General features: G+C 39.5%; 1 protein-coding gene across 1 annotated transcript; it reads right to left on the bottom strand.

Moving 5' to 3' along the window:
- Window positions 1–7,265: 7,265 nt before the first annotated feature.
- On the bottom strand, window positions 7,266–17,475 carry LOC129368393 (uncharacterized). Its single transcript, XM_055043321.1, has 4 exons — window positions 17,059–17,475; window positions 12,641–15,784; window positions 10,874–10,948; window positions 7,266–9,557 (listed from the first exon to the last, which is right to left on the bottom strand). The coding sequence occupies exons 2-4, from the start codon at window positions 15,712–15,714 to the stop codon at window positions 9,314–9,316; spliced, it is 3,393 nt and encodes a 1,130-aa protein (XP_054899296.1). The 5' UTR covers window positions 15,715–15,784; window positions 17,059–17,475; the 3' UTR covers window positions 7,266–9,313.
- Between the last annotated feature and the right edge of the window lie 214 nt (window positions 17,476–17,689).

The following is a 17,689-nucleotide window of genomic DNA, read 5'->3' as shown; positions in this document are numbered from 1 at the left end:
ACTTGAGACCTGAAAGATTTGAAGCTTATTATAGGGTATGTGGTGAGTATATGGAGGACTCACTCAGTGTGTCAGTTCTCTTTTGCAAGTCTTTTCTCCCATCTGCTGGAAGTTGGTGGGAACTCAGCTGAATATGACAATAAGCAGGAAAAGCAGGACTGCCGACTGCACAGCCAATACTTACTGCAGACTTGCTATGCAAACACAAATAAGTGCGAGTAACTATTCACTTTGCGCAACAACTAATATTAACTGTAGTTTGTGTCAATGTGACATAGGAGTTTTCAGTCACTTTTTCATTTAAGTCACATTATTTCATGAGAGCAGTCAAATCACATGACTGCAATCAGTTAAAAACAATCTTTGGCCTGTAATATGGCACTATTAAGCATTAGTCCATCCTTACACGCATACCCTTTAAATTTAAAAGAAGCTTCAAATTGGCAGTGACGACAGGATTCTGTAATGCTTCCCAGACACAGACGCTCCCCTTATCTTTCATATATTATACATCCGTGAATGTTAGGTGTTAAAGCATAGTTCTCCAGCTCGGCTGTCAGTCATCATCAATCACAACGCTGTGCTAATGAGATGAGCCTGAAGTGATGATTCTAACAAGCTTTTTCCCTCTCTGTTCTTAGGCTTGACCTGCTTTGTGTTGATTCCCTTCTAATCTCAGGCTTTCTTCTGTCATCAAAGTAAATCCCATTAAATGCGACACGCAGGCGGCTCCGAGGTTTAACTTTTTCAGACATCATATAGGTTTGCTAATGATTTGCTGAAGTTAATATTACTGTAGGTGGAGCTGATTTTTTTAGTTTTTTCAAGTTGCTTCTGAATGTCAGAGGATTTACAGTATATGAGACACAAGGGATTTTTCATTAATTAAACTGGGGAACAAAACACTTGTAGCTTCATAAGGATGCATAGAGCTATGTGCCATTGTAAACTCATTTAAATGCCAACCTACAGATTCAATATCCCTAATTCTGAGATGTGCTTTAAGTGTTAAGCTCATAAAAGACTTTATAGACTCATTTAATTAACTTTACTTATCAAAATCATATGTTAGAATTCTACAGTCTTGGTCATTAAAACCCATCCCACAATTGTTCCAATTTTAAGAGACAGCTCTGTCCATCATAGAAAGGTATTACCGGAAGTGTATGATGTTTAAGAATTTTTTTTTTTTTTGCTATTTAATTAGCTTAGATCAGTAACTAATTGTAAAGTCAAAGAGTGCTGGAGTAAACGCAAAATGGAGTTTTCAGACCGAGGGGTGATCGCTGCCAGAGCTATAGAATAATAATAATAAAACAAAATCCTTAAGAGCATGGTGCAAGCTTATTTGCTTTTTTCTGAGATTTTTTTGGAAAATATCAGTAGATTGCCAAGACAAAAATTGAGCACTTTGTAAAGTATGAAATATGTCACATCTGATCTAAAACTAATACACATTTTACTATCAGAACTATCAGATATGACAGTGATAGTGTGATGTACCAGGATGACTTGATAGAACTGTGATTTCTGCTTTCTAGTAGAAAACACTGAAGGCCAATCCAAAATAGTTCAGTACCAACCTCTCTTCTCCTTCCCCTTTTAAACACACAAACAGTAATTAAATGGAAATAAACATCAGTTGGTAATTTTGACCCATTTTTACTTATCAGACCAAAATCGAAATCTTAAATATGATGACCAACTGCCAATACTGACATTAATGTTGACATACTCCTACCAACATCTTTATTCATTGCTACTATGCAACCCCTTAAACGTTGAACCCGATGCATCATAGAAGGGTTCGAAAAGTGACATTATTTAGAACAAAATACATTTGGTCTCTTGTGTAAACACCCCGCTCTCTCTTCCCTCTACCATTGACCGTTCTGCTGTCATATCGCATTTCTCTCCCAGAGGAAGTCTGTCTCCCACATTTCAGTGGATTATCGCTCCTCTAAAGCCCCTCTGGAAGTTGCTCAGCCACGAGAGCAGGAGTAAAAGCTAAATCCTGCTCTGGTCGCTTTTGCCCCATTCGTAGTCCCCGAGGAACGTTGCCACTGAGTCTCCACGTCAAAATGAGTCATAGATCCTGTCTGTGATTCAAACCGGCAGCAGTGTTTTCATATATAGAGAGCAGTAAGAGAGGAGTGATGAATGCTATTATTTGGTGAATGGAAAGAAAAAAAAAAAGTATCAACAGGCAACTGAGGTGAGGACCAGTTCACCAGAACAGGCTTAGTAAATGCACATGGAAAGCCTGGGGGACTTACATCAGCCACTGTTGTTTGTCTTTCTTTAATAAGGTCAGAGTTAGAACGTACCAGCTGAAGCATGCTTAATGAGAAACAGTAGTACTCCATGCCTCAGTGCATTACGACCACTGCTGCAACTGAAAACTGCCCTCCCAATGCTTTTACTTACACGCTGATCTTCTGTTGTACCTTGTCCAATAAATCCCATTAAGTTTTGAAACGGTTTCTCACCTGTTTTTGAAACATCCCAAAAACAGATAATGCTTGTCTCTTGATTCGTTCAACAGCAAACAAAATGGATCAGAACATACGGTGTAATAAACCTTTCATTTCACCATTGGCGCACAGAGTTGAAGTTAATATTATTTAATTTAATAAAATATACACACTCATACACCATTTGGATTTTCTCCTGAAATACTAGACGAAGGAGAGATGTGGGTAGAACTCTGTTTTCCACGTTGCATTGAATTTGGCTTTTGTTTGCCGTCATCGTGCCAGCGTTGTCGAAATTCATTTACAAACTCTAGCATGCAAACTATCACAAAAGCACACACTGCAGCAAGTTGCGTATGCATTAGAACATTTAATTTGACAATAATATTGCACAAAGAATTAATTCAATGAAGAGCTTTTAAATAGTATATGCAGAAAAAAATAACTGTCACATCTGCATGAGGTTTTAGCTTGCCATATTTGTTATTTTTATAACAAATATTGCAACAACAAAGATGCTTCTCTCCCTGGAGAGAAGCATCGCAGTAATGCATGAAACTCATGGGAGGGTCACTCTCTCAAGAGAGTGGTGACAGCTGAGACAATACTTTTCTTGACGCTTATACAAATGCTTAAATGTTTGTGAATTTTTGTTGAGAAATGTCCAACTAGGAGAAGGCCTTGTTTATTGCTCCTAAATAATCTGCTCTACGGCTCTGTCACATAATTTGCATATGTTATCCTACAGGATTAAACATAACTATGAATCACTGCTGTCACATAAAGCTTGTGGTGATGCAGAAAAAAAAAAAAGAAAAAACAACCTGCAAATCACCACCAATTGCATTTAAAAGGACTGTAGATGTTTTTAATGACGTGTTATCACATCTGTCAGCTTAGAGAGACCGGTTTGTTTGAGATGATATTTATATATCATATTGATATTTATATACTTTTTTTCCCCAGCCTGTTTGGAGGTCTAAACTTTTTTTTTTTGAGAAACTGTAAGTGCAGTTAACATTTTATTGCATCATTCTGCAGACCTGTCCCTTGTCTCAGTGCTGCTTTTGGAACAAGCATGATTTATTCTTAAGCTCTGACAGACCATCACTTCTAAGGCTTGACATAAATACATATGTGATATTCTTTATGTTTAGCCAAAATCTCAAGGATCATCACCGGAAATCCAAGTCCCTGAAACCATATTTTACATGCCATGGCATTAAAAGGTTAAAATTTAAAGTGAACAAATACAGGAAAACCTTCAATACCTAACTAAATCTATTCACTTGTGTGGCACTTTTTTTTTTATGTCAGAGCATATATGGGAATTATTGGATTGATTTAGATTAAAAATTCTACACAAACTCTTGTTATTTGTGTTTCAGCTTCTTTATTATGGAGTTTTCAGACTGGGATCGAGTTGCTGCCTGTGGCTTCCTTATGCAGAGGCTGCTCAAAGCACTAATGCTCAACCTGATGGACCAGCGAACCAAAATAATGAGCTGAAAACCACTAAAAGTTTGCAGACCAGGGTGTTACTTCTGATTTGGGTAAATCAGCTCATATTAATTTATCCCCCTTTGCCAAATCGAGGCCCCATTTTGTACACATTAGTGCCAAATTGTTCCTTTCTGCTTCAATTTCTTACCATTACGCTTAACTAACAACATGCATTTCTGTTTATTTTTCTTGAAAATGAAGTCATTTTCATGAACTGTGAAGATAATCATTAAGGTGATCAAATCTGACGGTTCATTTATTGAAAATATTTCATTTTCTGAAGACTTCACACTTCATTATTTTCTCTGTCTGAGCCAGTTGACTCTTTTGAAACATGTCCTTCAATTAAACCTAAACTCCTCCTGCTGAAGGATTTGCATTTTCTCTGTTTGGTTTGAGTTTAGCTTTAAATGCAAAAAAACAAAACAAAAAAAAAAACAAAAAAAAAAAAACAAGAGAACAAGAGACCAAAATGAATGAGCAAATTATTTTTTAAAAAATGCATTCAAACTCAAACAAGCTCTTCATCTGATGATCTAAAGCTTAATTTTATAACTCTCGCTTCACCATGATGGCAAAGACAGGAAGACTTTCTGTCTCTTATGAGGCAGGATTAATGAGCTGCACATTCAAGGCCTCTCACAGTGAGTCATGCTGCCGAGGTGGGGCAGAGTGAAAGTCATTTTAAATATCATAATATTTTGAGGCTCAAAACATTTTCCCTTGATTTTAGCTCAGGTTTTCAGCTGGCTGTCTTTAAAGACAAAGACAGATCCTTGACCAAACTGTGGCCCCTATTGATGAAGTCTTCTCTGTATAATGGCAGACTATAAGGTCTCTACCAGGGCTGTGCCTTCTACTGCGATAAAAATGTGCCTGTTTGGACTTTCCAAAACAAAGTTATACAAGCAACACCGACGGACAGAAGAAATGTTTATTTTCTGACGAGAAAAAAGGACGGCCCTGACGAATTCTAGAGCTTGATGAGTAGATCCCAGTGGAGATGTTTTCATTGCTGCAAAGTCGACGTGGCCTATCCTGATTTGAGATGCTTGATTCCACCTCATTTGAATAATGGAGCTCCAGGTTGTGCTGAGGTGTCAAACTGCAGCCGGCTGCTGCAGCAGGTATCCCTCTTGACAGAGGGGCTTTTTTTAAGCGGCAATGACATGCAAAAGCAGTTCACAGAGCCCATCTGTCAAAAGACTTCTTCTCATGACTGTCCTGTGAAGAACCTCTTTACTAATTCCCATTGACAACATGTATTGTATGGATGGCAAGGGAGGTATACAAAATTGGATTGGGGTCCAATACCGTGGATTTTGTGATTCCATGGTCTTCACATGGAGCCGCCTTCCTTCCAGCCTACTGGAACCAGTGGCACCAAGCATGACTTGAGCAGTGGGGTTTAGCCATGAGGCCTTTCTTTGACAATTCTCAAAACAACAGCAACTGTATCCTTTGATCCCCTGTTCCTGTTTCTCTATTTCACATTTTGTTGGTCAATTTACAATCTGGCTACAGTCCAGCAGAATAAAATGTGAACCTCATATCCAGATTTCCTATTGAATTCTTTCAGTTTTTCTCTTATCCAACTCCATTTCAGCACCCTACTTTAACTCCCAAAGGCCTTTTGCCTTTTCCTAATGGTGATCTTTATTTGTTATGTCATCTACTGCTTGTTGTAGAATTCTCTTCCAACATCCTCAGTACTTTGCATGGTGGATAAGAAAGTCACTTTAGTTTCTTTTGTGGTGATTGCACAACCAAAATATCTATATCTAGGGTAAAGTTTCAGTTGTTATTTTAGAATAGATTGTCTCACTAATCTCTAATAATTAACTAAATACATTTGTTGTTTACTGGGATATTTCTTAATCATTTTCTTATTTTTTTTTCTTCTGTGATTTTTTTAAAGTAATGAAATGCAATATATTTCCTTTATTATCCTTAGATTATTTTACAGCACGGTTTTTGTTTGAGTAACAATGCTTCCTATTGCTTTCGTAAAGCAAAAGGCAGATTTTCAGTTTTCAGTTCTCAAAACTGAAAAATCTTTTTTCACAATACTGAACGTATTTCATAAATTTTGTCTTCAAATTCCCTTCTTACACTCTTTAAGGGGTCTGACTTGCTGGCCGACTAATTAGGTGACACCATTTCCATTGCATAAGGTACCGGCACTTCTGGCTGTGTGAGCAGATGCCAAGTCCTGCTGGAAAATAAAATCAGAGCCTCTGTAGAACTTATCAGCATCTTGATAATTTGATAGCAGCAACAACCGCCATAAAGTATCTGTGATAAGTGACGATGGGCTTTTTAAAACATTGTGGAGGGATTCTGGCCCACTCGTCTTTGCAGAAATGTTTTAATTCGGCCACGCTGGAGGGAACACGAGCAGCCTGTTTTAAGGTCACGCCACTGAATCTCATTCAGATTTAATCTGATTAACATACTACCTTCTAGGGCTCTACATATGGGAATGCATGTGCCCCAGTATTCCTCTGATTTTAATCACTCAAAGTTCTTTTTCTTTATCTCAATGTTGAGCTGAATTATACCTCAAACCGGAAAAATATAACAGCTTTCTTTTGGCTCAAATGCTGAGAATTTACTTTCTTACTCAGATAAAGCTTGCCTCAGAGTTTTGGACTAGTAGATAGAATGTGTGTTTTCAGTAGATAAGAGAGATTGATTTCGTGAGACCGATTTGTTTCTTAGTCTTTGAGATACCTTAGTGAAGGTTATCAATGTGATACGTTTTCTTTTATTTTACGATCGCTTTGAGCCCATATTTCCCTCTTGTTCCATTGATATAGGGACAAATTTTCACTCTTATATTTCTTCTTTGACATCTTTCTATCAAAGAACCAGGGCAACATCTGCTTTCTGAGTTCAGGAGCTAATATCAGCATTGTTGTTCTCCTTTGTTTCTTTCAAGTTTTCACACTAATTTCACCAGTCCTGCTGCTTTAGCTGGAATATAATGTCTGCCAGTCTTTGTCCACGCTGCTCTTCAGGAGCATGTTCCCGCGCTCATGACCAACCCGTCTGTGACTCATGCTTCACTGCAGCCTTTGTCGCGTCGTTGTTTTCCTCTGAAACCCTTTATGAACTTCAGATTGTTTGGGGATTTTGAGACCATCGCACGATCGACAGAGACATAATGGAGATCACTCTATTTTTCTGGGGCCCATGTGGGCATTTTGCATCTGCGAAAACAGTTGGATGTGCTGGATCTTTATTAGGAATCGCAAAACACCGGGGAGAAATCAACAGTCAGTGAAATAAAGCTTATGGAGTTTATTCTAAGGGGGACAAGATAATAGGTGAACTTTCAGTCAGCTGTGTTAATCTCAGCAGTGCAAAGAGAACAGACATACATAGAAAACTAGATATACTGTAGAAATCTGGGATTGTGGTTAGTCATCAAATACAACCAGGCATATTTAAATATTAACACTGAAACGCAAAACAAAGAAATCCTTATACCACTTTTGAAAAACCTATCTGAATTTCTGATTTCTTTTGAATACATTAAAAATTACATCCCTGACAGATTGTTTCTCTTACTATCTCAATGTCTCAATATGCAAATGTAAATAATTTTAGTAATTCTAACTGACCAAAAGAAAGAGAATATTTTTTCTGACTTCAGTTCAGGTGGTGAGAAATTGTGTTTTCTTTTATTATTATTATTTTTTTTTATTTTGTTTATCTAAGCCTCTGGTTTCAGTTGAATGTGATGACACCATGCATCAACCAGGGATACACTGAGTAAAAAAAAAAATAAAATACCCAAACTCATATATTTGAGTGCAGGCAGCCCCCTGCTCTGACATATAGTGATTGTCAGGCTGTGGACCATTCATGCTGGGTATAATACCCCTCAGGTTTACTTCCCATGTTGTCCAGGTATGACCAGAAGGAAATTTTAATGTTCTTTTTGCTTTTTATGTGATAGACTGAAGTGAAATGAAACAAATTGTTTAAAATCTGGGAAGTGCAATACCCATTTCTATTCGATGTGTCTAAGTCAAGACTTTTTGAATCACCATTTTATTGCAATGACAAATGCAAGAACTTTGTGACATGTCTCTGCCAGTTGATGTCTAGAGACTTTTTCTTTGAAAAGTGGCTGAAAACTCAACCACAACAGATGAAGAGCATCTGATAAGTTTCAAGTTGTGACATAAATTCTGCTATTATGAGTTCTGATTTAGGTTTGCCATTCTAACACATTCGTAAGGACTGATTTAAACCATGCAAACATCCATATGGATTAATTAACTGATAGTCATTAAGTCATTTGATCCTCTGCAGCTGGGATTGTGGTTAGTCATCAAATACAACCAGGCATATTTAAATATTAACACTGAAACGCAAAACAAAGAAATCCTTTTACCACTTTTGAAATACCTATCTGAAAGAGTTGAGCCTCTTTGCGCCACATCAATATTCTCATTGACCGCTCTGACTGTTTAGACAGATAACGATGTTTGGTCAGTTTGTTCTGCTGTACTCTTTCAATTTTGAGATCAATACACAGGATCCTGTGGGATATGTTGCTCTGCACCGTAAAAATACATCGTCTCGCAGTCTGAGGTTCTGGTCAAAGGCTCTAATTGTTCCACAAAGTCATTCTAAGACATGAGTGGAAACATTATTAAGAGTGATGACCGCATTTATGCAGCCAAGCTTTCAACATGTTTTCAAAGTTATTTGTATACTGTTTTGTCTCAGAACAGTTTATTTCTCCTGAGATTAAATTACATGCATTTAAGTATAATTTATTGCTTAGGTGATTTCTGAAGTTTTGTTGCTGTAGACTTTATTGTGGGTTATGAGAGCAATGGGTTGTACACAAATGCACTTTTTTGGGTTCAAATTGTTTTAAGTTTAAGTTTCTTTTTATATAATGCTGACCTTTATCTTGCTCTGTCACATAAAATAAAAAATATTATGCTCTCACGTTGGTTGCTGCTATAAGGCAGAATTTGAATTTAAATACATTAAAGTAATTTGAAAACTTGTACATCTGCTCCGAATAGTCCAGCAGCTTTTAGAACAAACTTTTATAGCATTCTACAAAAATTCACTTTTGTTTTCTGTTTTGCATTTAAATTTGTCTTGTTAAGAAAACTTCTAGAAAAAAACAAACAAGCAAACAAAAACAAAAAAACTATGTTACAGTATCTCATAGCCAGTGGTACCATAGTCCTGGTTGATTAAATGATAACCCAATGTCTCTTAGTAATGGGTAGCTGCCAGTTTTCTGGTTAGTTTTTATGAAAATTATTCCTCACTGTAGTTCTTGGTAGAATCTTGCATGCTGGTCACATGCTGGGAGCACAGAGATCCACAACGGATGACTTTTTTCTTGGAATCCACTTGAGCAGAGTCTTGCACAACTTTTTGCTCTTCAACTTTGTCTTTGTGAGGTTCTTAGAGATTGCGTTTCGGAGAAGGCTGAGGTTTAAAGGCTCCGCCAGATGTGCGGGGAAACTGTTGCTGTCACCCGGTGAGCGATTCAGAACCTCCAAGAAGTGACGCTCCTGCTGCCTGAAGTCATACTCAACACTAGATAGAGACATGGGAAAAACAAAAAGATTATTAATCAAATCTATTAAAGGTTTAGTTTGTCCAAACTGAGGATTTCCAGATCATTTGTATGGAGGTTAAAACATCTTCATGCCATGTTACTTAAGAGCTGCTACTGACAAGTTGCATTGTGTGACGGTGTCTATATGTGCAACGTCTTTCCTTATGAGATTTTAGAAGTCTGTGATTACTTTGGACATGAGCACATTATCCAGCGTGGCACCCATATTCTTCTAAAGTCACAGCTTATGTAAATATGCTCATGTCTGACTTGGCCTCTTAGGTCCAGATGCCAACATGCAGCATTAAGCACTTCACCATCTTTCTCTCTAAAACATCAGCAGTTTTGAAAGTAAGTAGATCAAGGGACAGGTTTTGAATATTTGAAGATGGCTTTTATTGTCAGAATGAGGAGGAGAATGCTTTTAGATTTAACAACCTCACTTAACCTCCTTCCTGCTTCCAGTATCACTGGGGCAAATTGTTGAAGTTTTACCTTTCCTGCTGCCTACGCATGATGTAACATTTCTGCAAATGAGTGCAAACCAAGTCAAGGCACAGATATGGGAGGTACAAAAAAAAGATGAATCTTAAAACATTACATGAGCAACAATAAAGCCAATATAAATCAAAAGCAATTATGTACATTGAAATCGAAGACCAAAGAGTCTTAACTCCTTCAGCAAAAATTAAATTTTATCCTTTACAATGATGCATGGAAGAAAGTCACACATGTAGAAAACTCTTCTTGTCTTAATCCTGATCATAGTCTAAGAGTTTGCTTACAAATAATCACAGGAAAGAATGGAATAACAAAATGTGGGGAAGTAATTACAGATGAAGTTCTCCCTTGCCGCATGGAGCTATTGTTTGCATTTACTGACGTTTCAGAAGATTTGTGGTGTACACTCAGACGAAAACACACTCTCTTTCTGTATTATGAAATGAGACAAAGACGTCTCTCTCTCAACTGCAGTGGCAGCTTTTCATCAGGTGTGAAGCAAATACATCACAATTTCAGAGAAATGAAAAGCAGCAGGCGTATCCATAAATTGAGCCCTTAGCCAACCTCTCTCAACAAAGTCCATGTTTTTCGTTCACCCTAAGTGTTTGGATAGATTACTTGTGTTAATCAAAGTCCAGGTTTTACTTTTCAACGTCATCTCTACTTGAGCAAATGAAACACCAAGAAGCAGCACTAAATTCACAAAATTCATCACACACCAGAGATCTCTATGTCACCAAATAAATAAATAAATAGACACGTCAGATCAAAGATTTCGCTATTGCCTCACCTGTACACAATACAAGCAGTCTTCTGGCAGGTCGAGCAGTTTCTCAGGTCGAGTTCGCTTTTATGATATCTCCGACTAAAACAAACAAAAGCAAATTACTTCCACAGCGCTCATCTTCTCGGATAAGCAGCTCAATCATCTTTGCACTTATCCTCTCCTTCTGAATTTGCTCAGGCTGCTGGCGGCAGTGACGAGCTGCCTGGCACGCGTTTTGTTAGACACTCGTCTCTTATTAGGAGTCTGTTATTCTGAAAGATGACCTTAGAGGCAGTCACAACTTATTAACGCAGAGCAGCCAGTGAGAGTGACTGACAGAGACACTTTGCCAGAAGGGGGTTTTAATTCCCCTTATTTTTCCCAGAAGAGCCGGGTGGCTAAAATAAATCTCAGTGAGACGTGGCCCCTTGAATTGCCCAAGTAGGTTTCTGTCACACTCACACACACACGCGCACACGCACACACACGCACACGCACACACACCCGCTGACCTGTTTGCAGGCTTTTAATGATGTCGCAGCCCCACATCATTGCACTAACAACCATGACTTATTATTATGCAATTGTCACCTAAAGTCTCCTCGAAAACACATTTATATGACCTGTTATGTCATTGTTTTCCGGGGTGGGGCGGCGGGGTTTGCAATGACAATGGTAGTAAACGTAAAAAGTATCTAATATTAAAAGAATTTTGTGCTAGTGAGATATGGCTTCCCTTTATATTGCTTAGGGAAACAATCTAAACTCCTTGTTCTGCAGCTAACCATTAAATTAGAGAGCTGAACACACAAATAAGTTTTACACTAAAACAGAAATAAATATATATCTTTTTTTATTCTTAAGTCCCAATTGGGTTGAAAAACATGCAAAAGATTAGCAGTGGAGGTTTTTGGGATGACTATTTTGCGAGGCGTTGCTTTAACACTTGAAAATCGTAAAATGTTTTATTTTGCTTATTTGCATGACCTGTCAAAGAGTGTGGCACATGCTTTGCAGGGTGTGGTTATTTCAAATAAACATGGCCGTACATCTGGGCAAGGATGTGAAGTTGGTTTAACTTGAGCTAAAATAAAATTATTCCATTGCTTTTTTTTTTTTTTTTTAAGAAAATGGTTTGTCTTTATGCATATCTGCTCCAAAGTCTAAAATGATTATTAAACACAAATTTGTTTTATGTATTTTACATTGAAAGAAATGTTCATAAGTTGCTCTTGCTTTACCTGTAGTGAATAACACGCTTTTAAGCCAGCAATATTTTAGTGACCTTCAAATCATTGTTCTGTTTGCATTGGGTGCTTTTTTTTTTTTTTTTTTTTTTTTTTTTTTACAGAGAAGCCAATGATTAGTCACACAGGGAACAGATGCAGAAAAGTGGTGCTTCACCAACAACCTTTCTAGTATATGAATTCAGTTGGGTTTGTTCAGTTCAATTCAAGCCCATAACTGTTATTCCACATCCGCATTGTAAAAAAAACAAACAAAACAAAACAAAAAAACAAGGCAATCATTCCCAGGATCAATGTGAAAAGATTTTTATAGAAATGAGAAAAAAAATACCTACAGCAAAACTTAACGTGAAAAACATGACAAGGCTAATTATAAAAGTTAGCCTTGACAATTTCACAGAGGAAGACGATCAGCGACGGTCTGCCTCCAACCTTTAATTTTCTGCGTGAATAATCAATAGCTTTTTTAAAAAGTGGCTCTGTTGCACTATATACATGTTGGACAAGTTATCTACCCAGCTGCCACAGTGAAGCACAGACTTACAGGCTGTTGGGAGCATTGCATGTCTCCAGGTCTTGAATGATGTTAAGCAGGATGGTGATCCTGTCCTTGTTGGCCGCCAGGCTGGCCTCCACAGTCTTGAGCCTCTGCTCCAGGCCTGCAGATCTGCAGCACTGCGGGGAAGGCGGCAACAGCAGCGCTGCATCGGACGGGTGGGAGTGAGACAGCCTGGTGGCCTCTGGGCCCGACTGAGGAGCAGCGGGGCTAAACTTTAAATCTGGTCTGCTTATTTCCTCCAACTCTCTGGACTGGAGGGTGAAACTTGATTTAGAGAGCATTGCAGACGGCTGTAGGTCGAACTCCCGTTCAGGGCCGGTTTGTGGTGAGAGCCCTCCTTCGCTGGTGAGTGATGCTGGCAGGCTGACAAAACGTTCTGGACTTGTGTGTGGTTGCCTTCGTAATGTAATATCGAAATTGGAATTTTGGCAGTCAGTAGACTGGGTGATATGTTTCACCTCTGTGTTTGTTTGCGAGATATTGGGTTCACAGTTAGTTTGTGTTGCGACCGGGGGCGATGAATAACCGAGATGCTTCTGCCCAGCTGCATTGGATTCAAACGTACTATTTGCACGGCTGGCTGCTGCACCAAAGGCAAACTGTTGTGCATTTGAACATGGGTGCCTGGCTGGATGTCCCAGTGGGCTTGTTGCACTGTGTCCCTCATAGTCTGCTTGTGTGAATCCTTTAGAAATTTTAAGACTTTGCTTTTCTCTGTCCAGACAACCCTGCGAAAGAAAGGTGCTTGACATAACTGGGGGAAAGCAATTCTGAAGGTTAATGACCTGTGAATTTTTATGCTCTTCAGACTTGTGCACAACTAACTCATTGACGGCATGGTCACTACATTTGTTTTTATTACATTGTAATTCCACAGTAGGGCTGATGGTTGGATCAGTGTGGTGGCTTTTAGTTTCACTACCTCCCTCAGCGGTTTCTAACATGTTTGGTGACTTGACGAGCAGAGTTGCTATGGAGTTGCTCTGCTGGTTGGTAACGACACCCCAAAAACAAGGTTTATGACTGTTTTGACTGCTGATGTCTGGTGCTTGTGTGCGATGAGCTTTGTTTTTGTCGTTTGCATCACTGTTCCTTCGTACCTCAGTTGGGTCTGTTAACGGAAGCAAACATGTACCAGATGCAGCAAGATTATCTTGTCTTTCTCTACCCAGCGACGGCAGGGATGTGACTTGTTTCACCTCAGTTTTGACGGTCGTATTTTTATATACTGTACAATGACCAGCAATGGAGTTCAGGAGAGCTGCGTGCGACTCAACTTTTGCGTCAGGAGACTTAGATGCACCAGATATTGTGCGTGGAGAGGATGCGGAAATATGCAGAGCAGTTCCAGAGTCTGAGGAGTTAGGCTTAACCGAGTGAATTTGCGGAGCCAAGGCTTTGTCTGTGCTGCCTCTACATGTAATTTGATCTGGATTAATTCTATAATTCAAAGTGATCTTCGGGACAGCGGCACTTAGGAGTGGATGCGGTGCAGGTTTCTGAGGCGGATTAGCAGAAGCAGGGAATTGAGCTGCATTGTCAACAAAAGATATTTTAGCTGGCGATACATCGGCAGCTCTTGAAGGCGGCTTTTCCTGGCATTTATCTGAATCAGATGGGGAGCTTGCCATTGTGAGATGTGAAGAAGGGTCTGATTCAAGAAGTTGTGCTTGGTGTGTTGAGTGCAAGGCTTCTGGCGCTGGTCTGGCATTACTATGCGGACACGTCCTCTCCAAATTAAAAGTTCCCTGTGCAACTGGACTGGATGTTCGTTGAGTTCCCATGGCTACAGTGTACAAAGATAAAGGTGGACACTCGGGCACAGCATGCACAGAGACACATACATTTTGAGTAATATGACCTTGTAGGGAATGGTGAGACGATGTCTTGAGCCGCTTAGGGGAAGTTTGAAAAGTTTTGGTCGCTGTGGCCATTTGAGGTTTCGAGCAAAAACTTGAAAGGAGGGAGATTTTATTGTTCTGGTAGGGCTTTGCAAAACAGTTTATAGTGGAATTCTCCTGCCTGCTTTCAATTCTGGCATTAGCAACTGTAACAGTTTTAGTTTGGAGAATGGCTTCCGGTTGGAAGGATGTCACGTCACTTGAAGCATGTGTATGGTACACAGTTTCTGGACCAACTCTGGAATGTACTGGACATGCAGGGTGGGGTGTTTGTCTATATATTATCTCTTCATTAAGGTAATACAAGTGTGGGTTACTTGCAATTGGTGTGTTTTTTACTCTCTTGGTCTCAGAGTTTAGCTGGCTTTGTTTCAGTGTACAAGGAAGTTGTAAATGCGTGGCAGTAAACAGAGAAGTAAGGGCTGGCTTTGATGCCTTCTCCACAAAGAGAGCTTTGGAAATGGGGCTGGTTTCCCCCGGGATGGCGCCTCTGGATATTACAGACTGCATCCCGCCACAGTGGTTGCACGTATTTTTTGACTGGTCTGCGCAAGGATGGTGGGAGACCGTTCCATGAGAAGTTGCGGCCTTTGAGGGCTCTGGGTCATCCTTGACTTCGATGATCCCGCCGATTGCCTCAGAATCCACTACGCTTCCATTGATGTAACGGGTGGAAGACTTCAATCTGGGTCTGCTGCTGCTGGCTGTGCCGGCAGTGAGGGGATTGGTTTTAATTGCCTTGGCGTAGCAGTACGTCCCACCACTTCTCTTCTGACACCCGGCAAGATTCTTTGAGTCGACACCTCCAAGTGCTTTGAAAGTCACTTCCTTTTTGATCTTGGTTTCCTCAGTTTTCTGCCTTAAAATAGCCCTTTTCTCTCTGTCATTCTTTAGATGAACTGATATAGCCCTGGTTTCCTCGGTGGTATTTGTGTTGGATGTTTGAGTAACATTGTTTGAGATGCTATCAGGTAACTGAACAAGTGGTCTGCTAATCCCCGGAGACGTTTGAATGCCGATACTGCACTGTCCCCAGGTCTGTAGCAGGACTCCTCCGCTTCTGTCTCCTCCTGTTGTCTTCCAACTCCGTACCCCTACAGAGGCGGGGACGCCCAACACCGGAACCGGCGTCGTCAGGTCAGCCGCTCGTCTTCCCATCCCTTGTTTGGCTCACTTAAAGGTCTGAAAAGTCAAGAAGAGACGCTGCTTTTCACATCATTTTGTCCGTCTGAAAGAAAAAGAGGAACACGTTTACAGTGAGAGGCGCTCAAAATGGCAGTGCAAAGAAAATCCACCAGCAAGCAGAATTATCTACCACAATGCAAGAGTTAAAGCAGAGACAAAAAAAAACTGCTTCAATTCAGCAGAAATGATGAAGATTGAGCTGTCAAGAAATCAATTGCAGACTCGAGATAAGACAGAAAGAACTGTGCACCCAGTTTTCAACATTTTTCATTAAAGCAGAAAATAAGTAAGAAAGGAAATAACTTGAATAACTCATTGAGATCCACGGCCGGCCTCTCATTTACAGGAGAGATCTGTTTTAATAAAACAAAAACAATTTACAAACAACAACAATACAGTTAGTTAGGAAATGTGACTCAATTAAATAAACTGCTAAAATGAGAACTAAAAACAAGAGCAAATTGCATAAGAAAATGAAAACTACAAATTATAGTGATAACATTTTAAGTCCATCCCTATGTCTGATTAATGGATCAGAACCAGTCAAGCAAACTAAAGCGTCCAATTCCAGGTCAGCAGCGACTTTCTTGGCACAGTACTTCTATTATTATATATTATTGTGAACCCACACCACAAATTTAATTCAGACCAAAATTCAAACTGTCACTTCTGGGTTACAGTTCCCTTCACATCTTTTGTCACAGTTATTTTCATTATTATTTTTTCTTTTATCATATCCATGTGCCAGTATTCTCATGTCATTTTTTTTTTTTAATCTGTACCGCAGTTTGGCAACAAGGCAGCAATGTGTGGATTTTGGCAGCAAAGCAGCCTTTTTACTTATCTATGAAAAAGCATCCAGTCTAAAAGTGTGTGTATGTGTGTTTTTGCTTTCAAGTGTTGATTTATGACAAATTCTTTATGCAAACACATTGTGACATCCCTTCCCTCCTCTTCTTCTCCTTTGATGACTTTCCTACATGCACCCGCGCACGCATGCACACACACGCGCGCACACGCTTACATGCACACGGATGTTTAAAACTGCAAGAAGAGCATGTCGTCAGCTATAGCAGGAGGGACTATTATTTTGGATTGTTGTGTTTAGTGTTACTTGAGCTCAGTCAAGTGACCTATGTCTTCCTGCACAGTCTAATGATAAGTGACAACTGTCATGTTCTGTTAATACTTCATTAAATCCCCCTTTGCAGAGCTAAATAAAACAGGCAACAAAAAAAAAAAAAAAAAAAAAAAAGCCACGGGACATTTTATCACTGTTTACTGCAAATTTATGGTTACTCTGACTCCCACTCTTACCTGAATATTAATGCAATCCAGCTTCAAGTTTGTATTACTCCAAGTTTCTGTAGGCTCCCAAGGATTGGAGAGACTTTATCCTTGTAATGTCAGTTCTTAGAAAATCCAAACTCAGGACTCAATATGCAGTCAGTCCGGTCGAGCAATGCTTCTTAATAATAAGGTTTCCACTCCATCGCTTGAAGTCTGAACTCATCTACCGTTTATTGATCCAACACACAGCTGAGCTGTGTCCTGTTTTGGTTCTGCTGCTCCATGCACACCCCATTGTCAGAACATGGCAATCTTCTACACTGGGCTGCAGCCCCCCTTCTCTGTCCTACTATCTGTCTTGTCCTTTGTTACCCCCGCCTCTTCACTCTCTCCTTCTATCACCCCTTTCTTTCTGCCACTATCCTCCTTCCCAGCATGCGTGTGTCCTGGTCTACAGCTGGGTGAAGAGAGAGCAAAGAGAGAGAACGAAAAATAGACAGGAGAGGGAGGCAGTGACTTGCATCAGCAGAGTAGGGAGCGTCTGTAAATTACCATGCAATTTAAATGAAGCATAAAATGGAAGTAGCAATAGAAAAATAAAATAAATGGAAAACAACACGCAGCACCTTGAAAGATATGAACAAAAGTTACTCTGGAT

Source organism: Poeciliopsis prolifica, unplaced genomic scaffold (assembly GCF_027474105.1).
Source record: "Poeciliopsis prolifica strain line A6 unplaced genomic scaffold, Auburn_PproV2 SCAFFOLD019, whole genome shotgun sequence".
In the NCBI taxonomy this organism is placed as follows: Eukaryota; Metazoa; Chordata; class Actinopteri; order Cyprinodontiformes; family Poeciliidae; genus Poeciliopsis; species Poeciliopsis prolifica.
Note: the sequence above shows the minus strand (reverse complement) of the source record. Positions and strands in the feature narration are given on the sequence as shown.